At 34.1% G+C, this 15,394-nt stretch overlaps 1 protein-coding gene across 1 annotated transcript in view; it reads left to right on the forward strand.

Annotated features, from left to right (window-relative positions):
- The window catches only part of CFAP47 (cilia and flagella associated protein 47), a 295,005-nt gene that overhangs the window by 148,053 nt on the left and 131,558 nt on the right, over nucleotides 1-15,394 (forward strand). Inside the window, exons 48-49 of the mRNA XM_030477406.1 lie at nucleotides 919-1,062; nucleotides 2,134-2,307. Coding sequence (XP_030333266.1) covers nucleotides 919-1,062; nucleotides 2,134-2,307 — 318 coding nt within the window. The remainder of the gene's footprint in view (nucleotides 1-918; nucleotides 1,063-2,133; nucleotides 2,308-15,394) is intronic.

Here is a 15,394-nt window from a genome sequence, read left to right on the forward strand (position 1 = left end):
AGTATGGGCAATATATCATATATAGCTTTATCATATCTATTTTGTATATGAAACCCTTGACACATCAGAAGTAAGACCACATAGTGAAGATGGAGTGTAGGCTGGAATATCATCTCCCTCAGAAAATAATGCTCAAATTTTAGAGAACTTTTCCAACTTAAAAGAAAAAAACAAAAAAACAAAAAAAAAAAAAAAAAAAAAGGAAGGAGCTTAAGCTAGGAGAGAAAGGGTAGAGATTCTTCAAGAGATAAAAATGGTAAAATATTTCCTACGATTTGTTCTATGGTTCCTCTATCCTGCCTTTTAAAACAGTAGATTGGCAAAGGCTGATAACCTGTCAGTTTTAAAATGGGCCAGGCTGGTTTTCAAAAGGATAAGGTTGTTCCTGATATTGTGAAGAAGAAAAAGAAAAAAAAAAAAAGAGGAGAATAAAAATAATCTTTTGTTGCCTTTTTTTGTCTTTCTTTTTTTGCTTAGGATGAGAATACCAGCTAATTACTTTTTCCCTTTTCAGAGGTTATGTCATTGTTATTACAGAATTGAAGACCACGGTGATGGAAGTGTTTTGAAAAACTGGGGCGCTATACATATCTGAACATTCCAGACAGGCATTTGTGGTCAACTACTAGGAAGTTTACCTCTTATCAGCTAAGAATTAAGCATTAATCATACGTATTAATCGAACCTTAGATACACAACACTGCAGGTGTCATGCACTGCCATGAGGTTAACTCTGATGACCACAGGTGGTGACTTTTAGTTTCTGAAATTGAGACAGCTGAGCTTGGAAGACTTTCAAAGAAGGTAAAGAGGAATGAGTCCTGTGCTCTGATTTGGTAATAACTGCAAGTAAAAGCTGGAATGCATGGCAAGAGCTTCAAATGCGTAATGTAATATACATCTTCACTTTGATTTCAGAGTAACTTGTCCAGTCAGGACTGGAAACTTGAAGCAATTTTGGAAGGACAGGGTTTTTATGGCCCTCCTGTAATAAATGTGGGTCTGCGTGAAACAGCTTTGTATCCTCTCATGTTCAAGCCTATTGCTGAGTGCGTTATAATGGTGAGAAGGAAATTAGTTTCAACATTTGAAATGAATGCTTCTGTCAATGTAATTTACATCAGTGTCCAAATTATGAAAATGCTCAGGCAGTTGCTAATATTAAGCATCTACTTGAGAGGCAGAAATTGAAAGATTGCCTACTAGCTGAAGTAAAAAAATAAAAGAATAACTTTGCAAAGCTTAAGATTGGGCATGATAGATTTCCTCACCAGCCTTTATTATTTCTTTGTTTATTTGCTGTTCTATCAAACCCTCCATTTTAATGAAAGAAATTACTCTGTAGAGATCCTGAATTTTGATCATAAAAATGTACGTTGTGTTAATCTGAATTTAAATACATGTGTTAAATTGTATTTCATTACCTAAGTAATAAAGTAGTAATCTTGAATATTTCTCATTGTATACATACATCACAAATGAATTTATGTGACGGTTATTTTGTTTCATAAGATAATTTCTGTTCCAAGTTAAGCCACTATTTAGTAGCTGCTTTTACCATCAGACTAATCACTATTTTAAATACTAAAATGAGCAGAGCAAAACCCATGACACCTTTAGCAAGGAGCAGTATACCATTTTTTGCATATATACTAGCATGCATTTCCAACCAAATATAATGTACTTTAGGAAACCAGTATTATAAAACTATTAAAAGCACAAATATGAATCCTCTGATGACAAATAATTATGAACAACATTTTAGTTGAAAGACAAATGGAAATGGTTGAGCAAAGTTCCATTTTATATGAGGAATAAGCATGCATGAGAACATATTTTCTTGGATATTTCTCTTCAAGGAAGAAACCAAAAAGTATAAAATCTAGAAATATGAAGGCTTTATATTGTTAATTTTCATAATTTAAAAAAATAGAAAAGAAAAACATTTATTTATTTTTCTTCTCTGTTTAACAGCAGAGTTTGCTTAAAAACTAGAAAGGTCAATAGGAATACTTTCTTGTAAGCATGCTTTGTTATCTGGATTTAAGATTAATAAACTAAAGGAGTTGATTTGGCAGCCAAAGGGAACTTTTATAGTACTGAAACTTTTTATTTCTTCTTTCTTTGTCATAGGGAAGGCTTATTCTGCGAAATAATATAGCTGGCACTGAAAACATCTTTAACCTTAAAGGAATAGGGAAGAAACCTCTGCCACAAGGTTGTGTTGTGATAGACTGCCAAGTGAGAAATGTCATTCAAAAAATTTTATGGATACCCAATTATACCAAGCACAAGTTAATATACAAGGTAAATTTTTGCAACAATATTACAACTATTTTTCTATCCAAGAGCTTATGAACTATGTATTACAATAGCAAATATTATTGTAATTGCAGATATACTATTAAAATTCATGTATCTGTGAGATATATAAAACTGTAGTTTACAGTGTATGTATATGTTTACAGTCGGGAAATCTGTGAGATAGTGTACGATTTTACTGTGTGTTCCACCAAAAGAGTTTTCTTGGTTTTTTAGTCTGGTTCCTAAGGGGACAAAACTTCTACAATTGCACTTTGCTCATTCGCTAGTCTTTCCTCACTTCCTCCTCCAATGGTTTGAAACACTGGCCAAATCCATCAGTTTTGAAATCACAAAAGGGGCTTGAGAATTACAGGGTTCCTGAAATCTTCATAAAGCATTAAAAGATTGCAGGAAAAGGACAAAAAATATTATCCTACTAAGGGAAAGATTGCAGCATGAGCTCACTGATTCTAATAGTCTGATGGCCTGGCTAGTCAGCCCTTGCAGTAACTGCTGTTAGTGTATTTTGCCCAGTTGTTGTTTCAGGGATGTTGGAGAAATTTGGGAATACTGTGTTTGTTTTCTGATGGGAAAGAGATTTCAGAGGAAATAAATTAAGTTGTTGAAAGGCAATGGGTCACTGAACATATGGAGCAGGTGCTGAGGTATTTGTGACTTCAGTGGATATAAGATAAATGCTTAGAAAATACAGTTTTCTTAGTATCCCTGCTCAAGAAGATTTTTTTCCTATTAAATATAATCCTTATCATTTTTCATTGGTTTATAACAGTATTTACGCAAACACATTCTCCTATTTAAAAATACTGATTTATTATTTTAACTGCATGATTTTTCTACCATTTATCTTGCCTGAATGTTTAATTTGAAAGTGATAAAAGTATTTCAGTAGTATTCTTCACCTTCCTTATCTATGTATAGGACCTTATGTCATATGTCAGCAGACGAAGAATGTACATTAGAGCAAATAAGATGACTTCTGCTTTTTTTCTCAGCTGCAGAGAAGGTTCCTGAGTAAGAACATCTTGGACCTTGCTCAACAAAAGCTATCTTTGTGACTCTATTATGGCGTTTAAATCTAGAGTAGATAGCATCTAGATACTATGGCTGTAATACTATTTGCTAGGAGGTAAAATCTGACTAGTCAACTAATATGGACTCGTGAAATGAGTGACATTTTGTTCTCTGCCTTGGAGCCAGAGTATCTCCAAATGCTGCTTTACTGAAAATGACAGATATTGATAGAGAGTAGCCTCACCTTATTTTATAAAGAGAGGTCATGTGTATACCAACAGCACTCTTCTGTTGGTTAATGAGAACTCATGGCAGTGTGAAATCCTTCCTTAAGCTCTTGCTAGTCTCCAATTTTTCACTATTACAAGAGGATTTACATTTCATAAAGTTTGTATATTATAAAAAGGTTCAGCTTCATGTTCCTATTTTTTGACTCATTATGAAGTCCACCAAACAAAATAGGAAATGTATTTATTGAGCATCACCAGCTTTGACATTTTTTTTTCAACAATCTTAGCTTTTTACATGGGAATGCATTTACATTTCTAATACATTTATAGTTTTATCTCTGAAAGAAGTGAATGTTTTTGAAAGTTGACAACAGGGCTATACCCCCTGCTTTCCCATTGAGTGCAAACTCAAAGTTTTTTGTGCCAATTAAAGTGAAAGACACTAAATATCAAAATTCAAAATTAATACATTAAAATTATTATTTATATGTCTTTTTTCAGAAACATTGTTAACTTGTACCAGTTTTAACTATTCCAAAGTGAGCTGGGTGTAACTGAACTTTGACCTCCTTGAGGGCGTTCTCTGAGTACCAAAATCTGGTTTTTGGATGGGTTTTTTTATTCTGCTGTTTTTCTGGTGGTTTGTTTTGCCTTTATTTCTTATTTTTTCCTCTGTGAAATAGTGCTTGCCAGTCTAACTGTATGTGCTCTTTTTGCTCTGGGATTTTTGGGAGGGAAATAATAAGGCTAGCTATTTCATGCTTGTATGCATATAATAATCAGTGAACAATGTATTTTCTCTATGCTAGGATTTTACCTGGAAGCTGTTGCAAAACAGTTGTTGAAGCAAGGTGGGCTGGAATTGTTGAAAAAGGCATGCTACAAAACTTACCAATGTCTGAAAACTTACCAATTGTCCTCAACAAACAATATTAGTCCCTTCTAGCCCTCTCCGTCTGATGTCATGTAGCATCTTGTGCTATTGTAGTGAGTGAAGATCATTTGCTCACTTTTAGTTCCAAAACAGTTAGTCTGTAAATTAAGTTTTAGTCAGTAAATCCTGTATATTATCATTGTTGTCTTATTATTTGGAGAAAGGGAAAAACCTCCTCTAAGAAGGAACTGCGACCAACAACCTTGTTAGAAATGCAAAAGAAACTTTATCTACTCAGAATTGTATAATACAAAGGGCAACAGGAAAACGAATTGATACTAATTTTGTTGTTCATTCCGTGCTGCCTGATTATTAACTTCTGGATAGTTTGTTGTGCAACAGAGCACAACAGATGGTGATTTTGTTTTTGTCTCTGTTTCTCTTGGGGGCCATTGCTGACAGCCGAACTCCTCCTGCTTTTTAATCCAGCATCTTTGAAATTTTACCATATTGTCCTTTAGCTAAATTAATGGTTAGGTAATGGAAATCTTGTCAGCTTTTGTGGAGACAGAACAAAGATAATCCAAAAAGTAGCAGTTTTAGAAATGTTTTTGGTGGGATCTTTTGTAACTTTTTTGGCTAACAAATATCTTCATCGTTGAATTGGTTGGTTGATTTGCACTGTACATTCTCCATTGACGAAGTGTATTTGCTATGCAAGTTAACTTCTCATAGGCAAACTGGGACATATGTGATATTTTCTAAAAAAAAAAAAAAAAAGAGCATTTCATTTACCGAAGTAATAAGGCTCAGCCTATATCTAGAATAGTACAAGATGTGCCAGTAGCTGATGAGCATAATAATTTACAGGCATGTCCATAAACAATTTACTGCACAATGAATACCTAGCGATAAGTAATTTAGCTGAATTAATACTTGGCTAATTTTGCCTTTGAGGTGTAAATTTAACTTCACTATTCAATTTTAATAGCTGAATATATTAAACTATAAAATGAATAAAAACTCATTTAATTAAAAAAATAATTACATTGTATATATGCTACTCTGTTTCTCAGTATTCACTGTATTTATCTAATAGCCTCAACCAAAATAAGGGTACTACTGCAAAAGTGACTATTTAAAATTAAAGTTAAGTCTGAGAGGAGGAAGAGGGAAATCTTTCCTTTTCTCCATAAGAAAGCCCTCTTCCCTCTGAATAATGCTTTTCTTATTTCAAACATATATGGAATGTTCATGTCTGGAGCAGCAATTTTTGTATGTGTGGTCGTCTGTGCTGCCATTAAAAATACTTGGGGAGGGAAGTGTCTTTGGAATTCAGTGGAGGTCATGCACATGACTCCATCAGTCTACCTTTAAAAATGCTAAGCAAAACACTTTCAGTGCCCACAAAGCTTTCTATGATTAAATAGACAATTTCCATAAATTCCCTTGAAAAATGTGAGTGTTTTTATGAACTATTTTCTACTGATTGATGTGTAAACCTCAGGGAAATACTGCCACTGTGCTCTTCATGGCTGGTTCTAGGGGATATTACAACAAATAGTCTTTCTTGTGATTAACTTACTCCTGGGTCTAAAAAAAGTCACAGCAGAATTCATAAAGAATTGTGCACATATAACACAGCCAGAGAATACACCCTTCTCTGGTGCTGAATTTATATAAGGTTAGTGACTACAACATAAGTGGATTTTAGTGGCTGTAAAATTAGATTCAAATCATCCTATAAGAGTAGGAAATGTAAAGTAATTATATGAAAATCAAGACTGTCAGTCTTTTAACATATTTTTTCAAAGTATTTTCTTTTGGGTTTTTATATAAAACTCTGTCTGATGGATATAAATAATTGTCTGGTGTGCTGATGGTTGCTTCTAATGACACCTTTGATAGTAACTTTAGCTATAAAGGTGCCTAACTCTTGCAAGGCTTGATTTTGCAGTAAAAATATAAAATGTAACAGTTTTTCTCAGTGCTGTTCAAAATAGATGTCATTAAAGTAAACTTTCCAGAGAAATCTCAAGGCTCAGTTAAATTACCTTTTGAGTATTAGGTTGTACAAATTCTTCGTAATTTCCAAAAGTATCATAGAATAATTACATAATCAAGAAATACGAAATCTGCTGTTCTTCAATGCATTTGTCTCTCAGTCCTCTCTCAGTTCTCTATATAACCATTTTATATCTTTACAATGTCAATGAAAGAATAACATGAAGGTTGAGTATTTGTGAGATTTCCTGAGGATAAATTACATGCAACTCAATAACCTGATTGCTGAAGGTCATATAACCTCATCAAGTTTGCATTCTTTAACCACAAGTAAATCTGGGTATTCCATAATCTTCCTAATTTTATCTGTCCTTCCAATTTCAATCTTTTTTGCTTCCACATTGTCTGCCAGATAGATTAGTGGTCTTGTCAGGTGGCCTGGCTGGGTTATGAATCTGGGTTATGTAGCACTCTTCATTAAGTAGAACTCCAGGTTGCAGGTAATAGGAATTATTTGGGGAATGTATTCAGTGCAATGCAAAGATGTTTTATTTGTGTAGTAACATTGCAAGAATTAAATTAATTCCTAATAACTCAGGAACTTGCAAGGTGTGCACTGAAAGAAGAATGAGGGAAAGTAATGGGAGTTTCTTTTGAAACAGCTGTCATTCTTGGCAGCACTGAAAATATCTGGGTATCGGATTGTTCAGAGGCTCTTACAGACCCTGTTCTGTTCTAGTGCCAGGGAGCATTTACTTTTTAGTAAGTAGAGTCTGTCAATATTTTTAAACAGACCTGAGAAACAATTTTCAAATGGAAACATTGAACATATTACTAACTTTGTATGCAAAGAGACAGCGGATATATTTAATTAAGTTCTGTACACCTGTTCACTACTTTAGCTTGAAGTGTCAGTTGCCATTCTTGAAGTTATGCTTATTTGGTTATTCAACTCTGGGGGAAAAAAAAAATTACTATAATCTTATAGTAATTCTTTTTCCATTCCTTTTCACCTTAAACAGCCATCTTACAGTCTGCAAAATAAGTTTTCAAACCTATGACTGATAAATTAGTTTAAAATTGTAACATTTTATAAATATGCTCCATTTATACTTTCGGGCTGTGTGAAATTATGACTTGAGGTGTAAGACAATGGAGAATACCACAATTTAAAAATTAAATCATCGGAGATGGATTAATTTGAGCAAATTTTCTGCAGGGTCAAAATTATAACTAGTAATAATTTACATTTGGTTTCATTGTGGTATTCTACAGTTCTTATTTTCTGAGTGATAGTGCAAGGATGTAACAACCTTGATACAATTCCATCCTAAAAGGAGCTTAATTTTTTGGTATTGGATGGGTATGGAACACAAGATTTCCTTTGTCCTCTGGCATGGTTGTCATGAGAGCATCTCTCCCCAGAACATTGCCAGTTAATTTACTCAGTATGCATCCATATTGTTGTTACATACGAGTTCTTACCCTTTTCTAGTGTAGAATCATCTCTAAATGCTACAGTTTCACTATTTTTGCCTTGGCCTGCTCATATCTATTGGGATACCTTTGAGACAAGATTTTTGTCTTTCAGGTTTGCTTTGATCGTTCCTAAATTACAAACAGTTCAAGATTTCTTTCCTTAAATTTCAGTTAATCTATCTGTAATTGTTCATCACTCCCTCCTTGCAAATTAGGAGGAATGCTAACGGACTGCCTCTCCCACTAACTGGTAGAAGTAATTCCACGTCTTGACTCCTTTTGGATAGATTGTAAATTTGAAGACTGTTGTTGTTGTTGTTGGTCTAAGAACCCCCATTTAGGCCTTATTTCTTACTTCAAAATTATTTACCTAACTAAAATGACCCATGGAAGATTTTGTTAGGCACATTCAGGTACTTTTGGGAACATGGCTTTGCAGATTATTGTAAAATCGTAAGATTCTAGAGACTAAAATTGTGCCCTATTCTCACATACAATCCTTATAAAAAATGCGTTCTAATAAAAACTAGCTATCTCTAATATTTAGAAAGAAATTGACTTAAAGATTACTGTATATAAATTGATTCATTTCTTCAAGCTTTCTTCTACACTTATGAAAACTTTGCAGGAGGTTATTCTTATAAATAGCTAAAATTTCTGGACTTTTTCCTATGTGTACTTTTACATTCTCCATCTTTTTCACTTTTCGAGTGTATTAATATATGTGTAATATATCTATTGTTAATCAGACAAACATTAAGCAATATTATGCCATATTGGAACCTCAAATGTCTGTGAACACTTCTCATTAAATAAGATTTGTAGGAGAGGATGGAAACTATTTGGTTATTGCCAAAGAGAAGTAACTGCTTGGCTGGAGAAGAAAGAGTTAAAGAAGCAGCAAGTGCACTGTGTGATTAAGCAGGGCAACCCAGGTGGACAGGAGTAGGAGAACAGAAAGATAAGGAACTGGTTATTTTGGGACTGTTTGTGAAACAACGAAGAATGTTGGAAAAAAAAAACTGTAAACCAGGAACTAAACATGATGTGCTAAAACTAGCTTGGTATAAAAGGTAGAGAAATAGGCTAAAAATATCTTTTGCTAGAATGGTATAAAAGGTAGAGCAATATGCAATAAAGTGATTCGCTGCATGAAGATGCTCTGAGTCCGTGCCTTTCATACACCACAAAATTATTGGTATGAATTCTGATATTGATATAAATTGACGTGTGCATGTGCATTTGTGGGCATGCATGTTTAGTATCCATTTGCCGTTTGAGGTTGATCATTTAATTAGTCTCAGTAACACAGTTAGTTAAATCACATGACCAATAGAGCAAGGCAAAGATCAGTGTAAGGAATGCATAAAAGGTAACTAGCAAGTGATGTTTGTTACAACCATAGACCTTGTCAAGATATTGGAGGTAATATTGTGTATTATCTCCTATAATATAGGAGTTAATATTGTGACCACAGTGACCACAATTTGGACATTGAGGCTCCTAAGGTGTGAATAACTTAAATAATAGAGACAAATAGGGTTGCTTCTAAAGATAAATAAATAGAGATTCATTAATAAGCTCTTGAGTATCCCTATAAGTAGGAATAGTGAGCAGCATGGACAATACTAGTGAGTTCAATGACTGCAGTAGGAAAGGTGATAGCAGACTGAGGCAGCAGTTATGTATAATTTTTAATATGGATTTATAATGGCCAGAGAAATAATGAAATTGCTATTTCTTTGGCACACTTTAGAAAACTACTCCAATATTCATTATAGTCAGTATCTAATCCTGGAAGTTTTTAGAATGTGAACAGAAATGAAAGAAAAAGACATAAACATTTTTGATAACGAGGATCACAGCTGTAATGGTGTAGGAATCCTTTCTGTGGCTGGCTGAGCAACTCCTCTTGCATTTCCAGTCATTTAAGAAAGTCCAGTGTGATGTTACAGGAACAGCCAGCAGTACTTTCCCCTGAGAATAACTCCCACAAGATCAGTTTACTGCAGAATCTTCTTGTCTTCCCAAAGCAATGGGATTTCTGATACCCAGAAATTGTTACAGTGATCCTAAACCTATTTCTACTTTCACTTCAGAAATTGAGACTTTAGTCTGTCCATTAGTTTTTATTTACACTGGACTCTAGCAGCAGCACACAATGGAGTGAACATCTATTTGTTAAAGTTGTTTCTTTTTAAGCTTAACTATATCTCACTAGAGCTAGAAAACAGGCAAAATTGCTATTTTTGCTATTTTTGCCTAATTTCTTAAAGATGTATATTTGTTAATATCTGTCTCATTGTGAAACACAATTCAATACATATCAGTTAAACAGGAAAAGGGTGAGGAAGTAGTGACAATGATGGCACAAGCCTTTGTCATGTATTAGAAGCTGGAGTTTCAGGATTTTCCGTCAGGGAAAGTCATTAGGAAGAATGATACAGAAACAATGTGTGTGTGGTCATGGGGTGTTATGCATATTTGGGTTTGTGAATTTTACAAAATTATGAGCAGAACTATGGGTTTCTCTTTTGGCGCAAATGTTTAGATAGTAATGTAGATTAGTTGATTCATCATCGAGTTATATTAATGCTTAAATTAAAACAAAAATAGGCATTCAGTTTGAAGGTTGTTGAGCTGAAACTTGAGATCATAAGGGAAGCCTTCAGTACTCAGTTGTGTTTCATATCCAGGTTTCATAATCTCTTTTTTCAGGACTAATTGCTTTACAAATTGTTTTAAATAGTATCTGTGCAACTATGTGTATAATAAAAATGTTAAATACAGTACTGATTAAATGTTAAATACAGCTGATAGATGTTTTATTTCTGAATTCAGTGAGTAGTTTTCAATTTTGGATGTGGTCATTTTTGTATTTTAATTTTCTATTTTGTGTATTGTGAAAACAGAGATAGAAAGAATTCCAACTCTTTGGCTTGCATAACTTAAACCAGTCTTCTTAAAATCTTCCTAACAACTTAAAGAACTAAGGAAAACTGTTTGTGTCCTAGCTGGAGAGGATGGGAGGAGGAGTGTGCACAGTAATTTACCTTGCAGTCCCAGTTCTCTGATCATTTACACTTGGGGCATTTTGAAGCATATCACAGTTGTCTTTCTGCCCTTCAAGGGACAACTACATGAAATGGCAATGTGCACTCAGATTTCATCTTGGCATGCAGCCATGAAGCCGTATGTAGGACGTGCTTGTGGGTGAGGACAACAGTAGCTTTAGGAAGAGTTTGGGTAATATGTCAGAAGGCAGGCTGGCATTAAAAAGGTTATTTAGAATTTTAAAATTCTGGGATTGGGCTGTGTAGCAAATTAGAAGCATGTATATTTATGAAGAAGTGTGATTATAACTGAACTAGTAGAAACATTGTTAAACCAAAGCATTTTAGATGCAAGGGAGGAAAAAGAACGCTCTCAGATAGAAAAAGAGTTGTTTTGGGTTTTTTTTTTTAAGTCCAATTACTGTTAAAAATGTGGTGGGAACAGTGGAAAGCCCATGGTAGGAAAGAAGGAAAATTAGGAGAATTAGAGGTTCATAAAGAGAAAAATCAATTGACAAATTCTAGTAAACATTTCAAGTAGCATTAAATGATTTCTAGAGTTCAAGAGGTGAAAAGATTAAATAGACCAAATGAATGAATGACAAATTAAGAAGAGATAGCTCATGCACAAAGATAGCTAATTAAAACTATCTCAAGATAACAAGTCTACCTTTGTCTTTATGAAAGAATTCCTTTCTCTATAAATTTGTGATGAACTCATATCAAAGGAGCAGTGGAGATGCACAACTATTTACTGTGATGAAATTATGAATAGATTTTCCTGGAAAATAATATGCATTTAGAAAGCTAATGTCTGTAAACTAGCTTCTGATGTCTGGTAACTAACTTCTATAAGTTTTCATGAAAGTGGGAGAATTTAAGACAGCCAAGTTAAATACTTTACTGTAGTCAACCATAATTTTTTGGTTTTTTCAAAATATGTACTTCAGTTATTTTAAAGTACTCAGAAGAGAAATCAGAAATCTGCAGGTCTACCATTCCAGCATGACTTCTGCAATATATATGTAAAGATGAATCTGTGCTTTCATTAAGGATTAGAGTGGTGATGGAAATAAAAAAGACCTTAAAAGTAAACTGAGCTTTTACATTAATATCAACAGTGTCATTTTTATGCCTGTCATATATGCACATAATAATAAAAATCTACACACAAGCTCATGCATATGATTCTAGACTGTTAAAAGAAAGTGTATTTCTAGATCTGGGAAGTCTTTTGAACAACTAGGAAGAAATTCAGGGGATTTGTGTGATTGAATTCATACTATGAAAAACAATGCCTTGAGTGCCTTTGGAAGCTTTCATAAGTAGGGATAAAAGAGGTGATAAAGTTCTGAGCTGCTAGTTGCTTACTTTTAGACAATTCTTGCCTTGAAATCCACAGATTTAGACAGCCATTTCTGTTTTCTGTCTAGCTGGAGAAAGTAGGCACCCAGCAACAGAACTCTAAAAGAGCCAACAAAAGGAACACAGAATAACCAGGCCAGTAGTAAAATAGTGAGTTCTTTTCTCCCAACATTATGGACGTTGAGTTAAATTTTTCCATCTGAGCAGATTAGGGACAAGGGTTCTTTTCCAAGATCTAAAAGTCTGGCCACTGCCCTAAACTCCTAGTTATTTGGTAAAAAACTGTTGCTATCGGTGTCTTTGTGGTCTTATAGATGGGATCAGCATGAGTCAGACTTCAGATATCCGTGAAAAATTGCCTAATTTGAGAACTGATGGAGTTCAGTCATAAAGTATGCACAACAAAGCTTTCCATTGTCAAGGAAAATGACATTTCTGGCTCTATCCAGGAGTGAAAACCTTAAAATCTTTCCTGGCAAAACATTAGTTTCCTTTACTGGGGTAGGTTACATCTTGGTGGAGAAAATAAGTGTGTACTTTCAGAAGTAGGTGCACCATTTTTTATTTTTTTTAATCTAGCCAATTTGAGAACTATTAGTTTCTGGTGGTTCTGACCAGTAAAGAATTCATAACGGATGAGAACAAGAAGATATGATTGCCTGTCCATGGTCCATTTCTCATCCCATGGATATTGAACAAAAAGGTGTAGAAGAACCCTCCTCAAGAGAACCCTCCTCTTATATATACTTCACATACATAAGAGTAAAATGGACTTTCAATTATCATGTAGCAGAAATATGATACTAGAAGGCACCACAAGCATCAGTAGGTCTCCACCCCCTAGTGTTGCAGGGAGTCATGTAGTAAATATCTAGGTTAGATAAATGCACAGAACATCTAATCTATGTGATTCTTACAAAAGACAAATTCTTTCTGAGCTCTACAACAAAGCATGGAACCTGCAAAAAAAGATGACAACTGTAATGTGTTTTGGAAAAGTGTGAGAGAGTTTGAGGTCACCACTGTCTCTGAATGCTGAAACAGCAGTGCATTTGTTAAATAAACATCCCAGATGATCCTAGCAAGTCAACCATGTCCAACACTAAAAAAAGAACAAAGCAAAAAACCCAGCAAAATTTTATGAATATGATGCAAGGGAGTAAAGGGAGAATCCATGACTTTTGATATGGGCACCTAGATTCAAACACTGAAGCAGTGTCCGTGTACGTACTGACATAACTTCCTTACTTATAGTCAATTTTTTCCTGTTTGGTTATACAATCACTTTCTTAAGGTTAACAACTTAATTTTAAAATCATTTAGCTTCTGTTAATTCAATACTCTCTTTGGAAAGGTATCCATAACTTCTCTTGAATGACTGAATGTAGTGTTCCTTCCACTTTGATGTTTTTGGTAGAAACTAGTCTGATATATCCAGTCTTTGACAGAAACTGTGTTACCCTACTTTCCTGCATTTTATTCAAAGTAATCACACTTATCCTACCTCTGCTTCTATGCTACTTTTTTCTTAAAAACAAATCTTGTTTTAATTAGTCATATTTCTATTCCTAAGAATTTGCTGTCAGTTCTGTAAGACTATCCTTACTTTTAGGTACATAGCCTTTGCTTTTGTATACTTTACTAACTTTATTGTAAACTGAAATCGAGTAGTCCATAAATGTAGGGTCCTGTGTAATTTATGGTTTATCTTGTATAAAATGAAACTTGCCCATCTTTAGTGTGTAACGGCCCCTCCTTTCCTCTTTGTTGTTAATAGTTAAAGATTTTTTTTCACCAGGTTTTTTTTTGGGTTTTTTTTTCCATTCAACAAGGATTTCCAGCATCCTCTTATTGGCCTGTTCTTTTTTTATTTGTTTGTTTGTTTGTTTGTTTTTCTTTTTTTTATTGACAATTAGTCTATTTTCCTATTATTTTCAGTTGTGGGACTTCTAATATTCAGCTTGAAATGCAGATTTGTTGGGGAAGAGGAAGATTGTTGCCTTACCGGTTTTTTCTCCTTTACTTGGAATAGGAGTTCCAGGTTGTACTAGCACTTGAACAAAGGATTATATTAACACAAATACCCAAGAGAGGACAAACATTATAGGCAATGATTGGCTGTAATAGAAGGCAAGATAATATTAGAATTTTATTTTATTTTTTCTACAGAAAATACAAACAGAACTTATTTACTAAAAACATAAAGGTCACTTTGGGGAGGAAGAAAATGGTCCATGCACCTAATGCTTTTACAATTGCAAAAGAGATGGAAAATAGAGGAGTAAATCAGCAGAAAAAAAAAATAAAAATCATTATGAAGCCTTTTTGACTTGACTTGTGATTTCACTTCAAAATTGCCCTAAACAACACAGATACAATTTTATTATTTAAGGTAATAAGAAATTACCACATGCTACAGTAGTACATGATATGCTGAAAATATTTTTTAAAAGGACTTCATGCCTCAGTGGAAAATAGTCACCTGTCACCAGATGTCCTCTGCAGAAACTGCAGTGTCAATTTAAAATACTGTCACTCAGCAGCTGTTTGCTTCACCAGAGGCAGAGGTAACAGAAGAGAGGGTGTGAGCAGAACTGTTCCTGCAGTCCGCCTGCTGGCTTTCTGCACAACCAGTGACTCAAGCAGATAATCATTAGCTGTGGTTGGTAATGCCTCAAAATTTAATGTCTCTTACATGAGCAGCTGACCATAGAGTCTGTCCGTGGCAAACTTATACAACCGACGAAGAAACAAGATGCAATTCAAAAATACTCTCAGCCTATGTTCCTACAATGAGATTTACAGCTTACAAAATCTGAAATTCAACATATGAAAATTGTCTTTTCCGTTGTTCAGATAGTTACTATGTATGCCATTGTATATGTCATTTAAAAAATATATCAAAAAGCATGATTTCTTATAATTTGAGGTATAGCAATTGATGTTAAAATGACACTTCAGATTTTGCTTTGCTCTGTTTAGATAGATCATTACCATTAAGACTCTTTGTTACACTTCTAAAGAAAATGTGTGCAAAATATTAAGAGCCTGTC

Source organism: Strigops habroptila, chromosome 2 (genome assembly GCF_004027225.2).
Source record: "Strigops habroptila isolate Jane chromosome 2, bStrHab1.2.pri, whole genome shotgun sequence".
Taxonomy (NCBI): Eukaryota; Metazoa; Chordata; class Aves; order Psittaciformes; family Psittacidae; genus Strigops; species Strigops habroptila.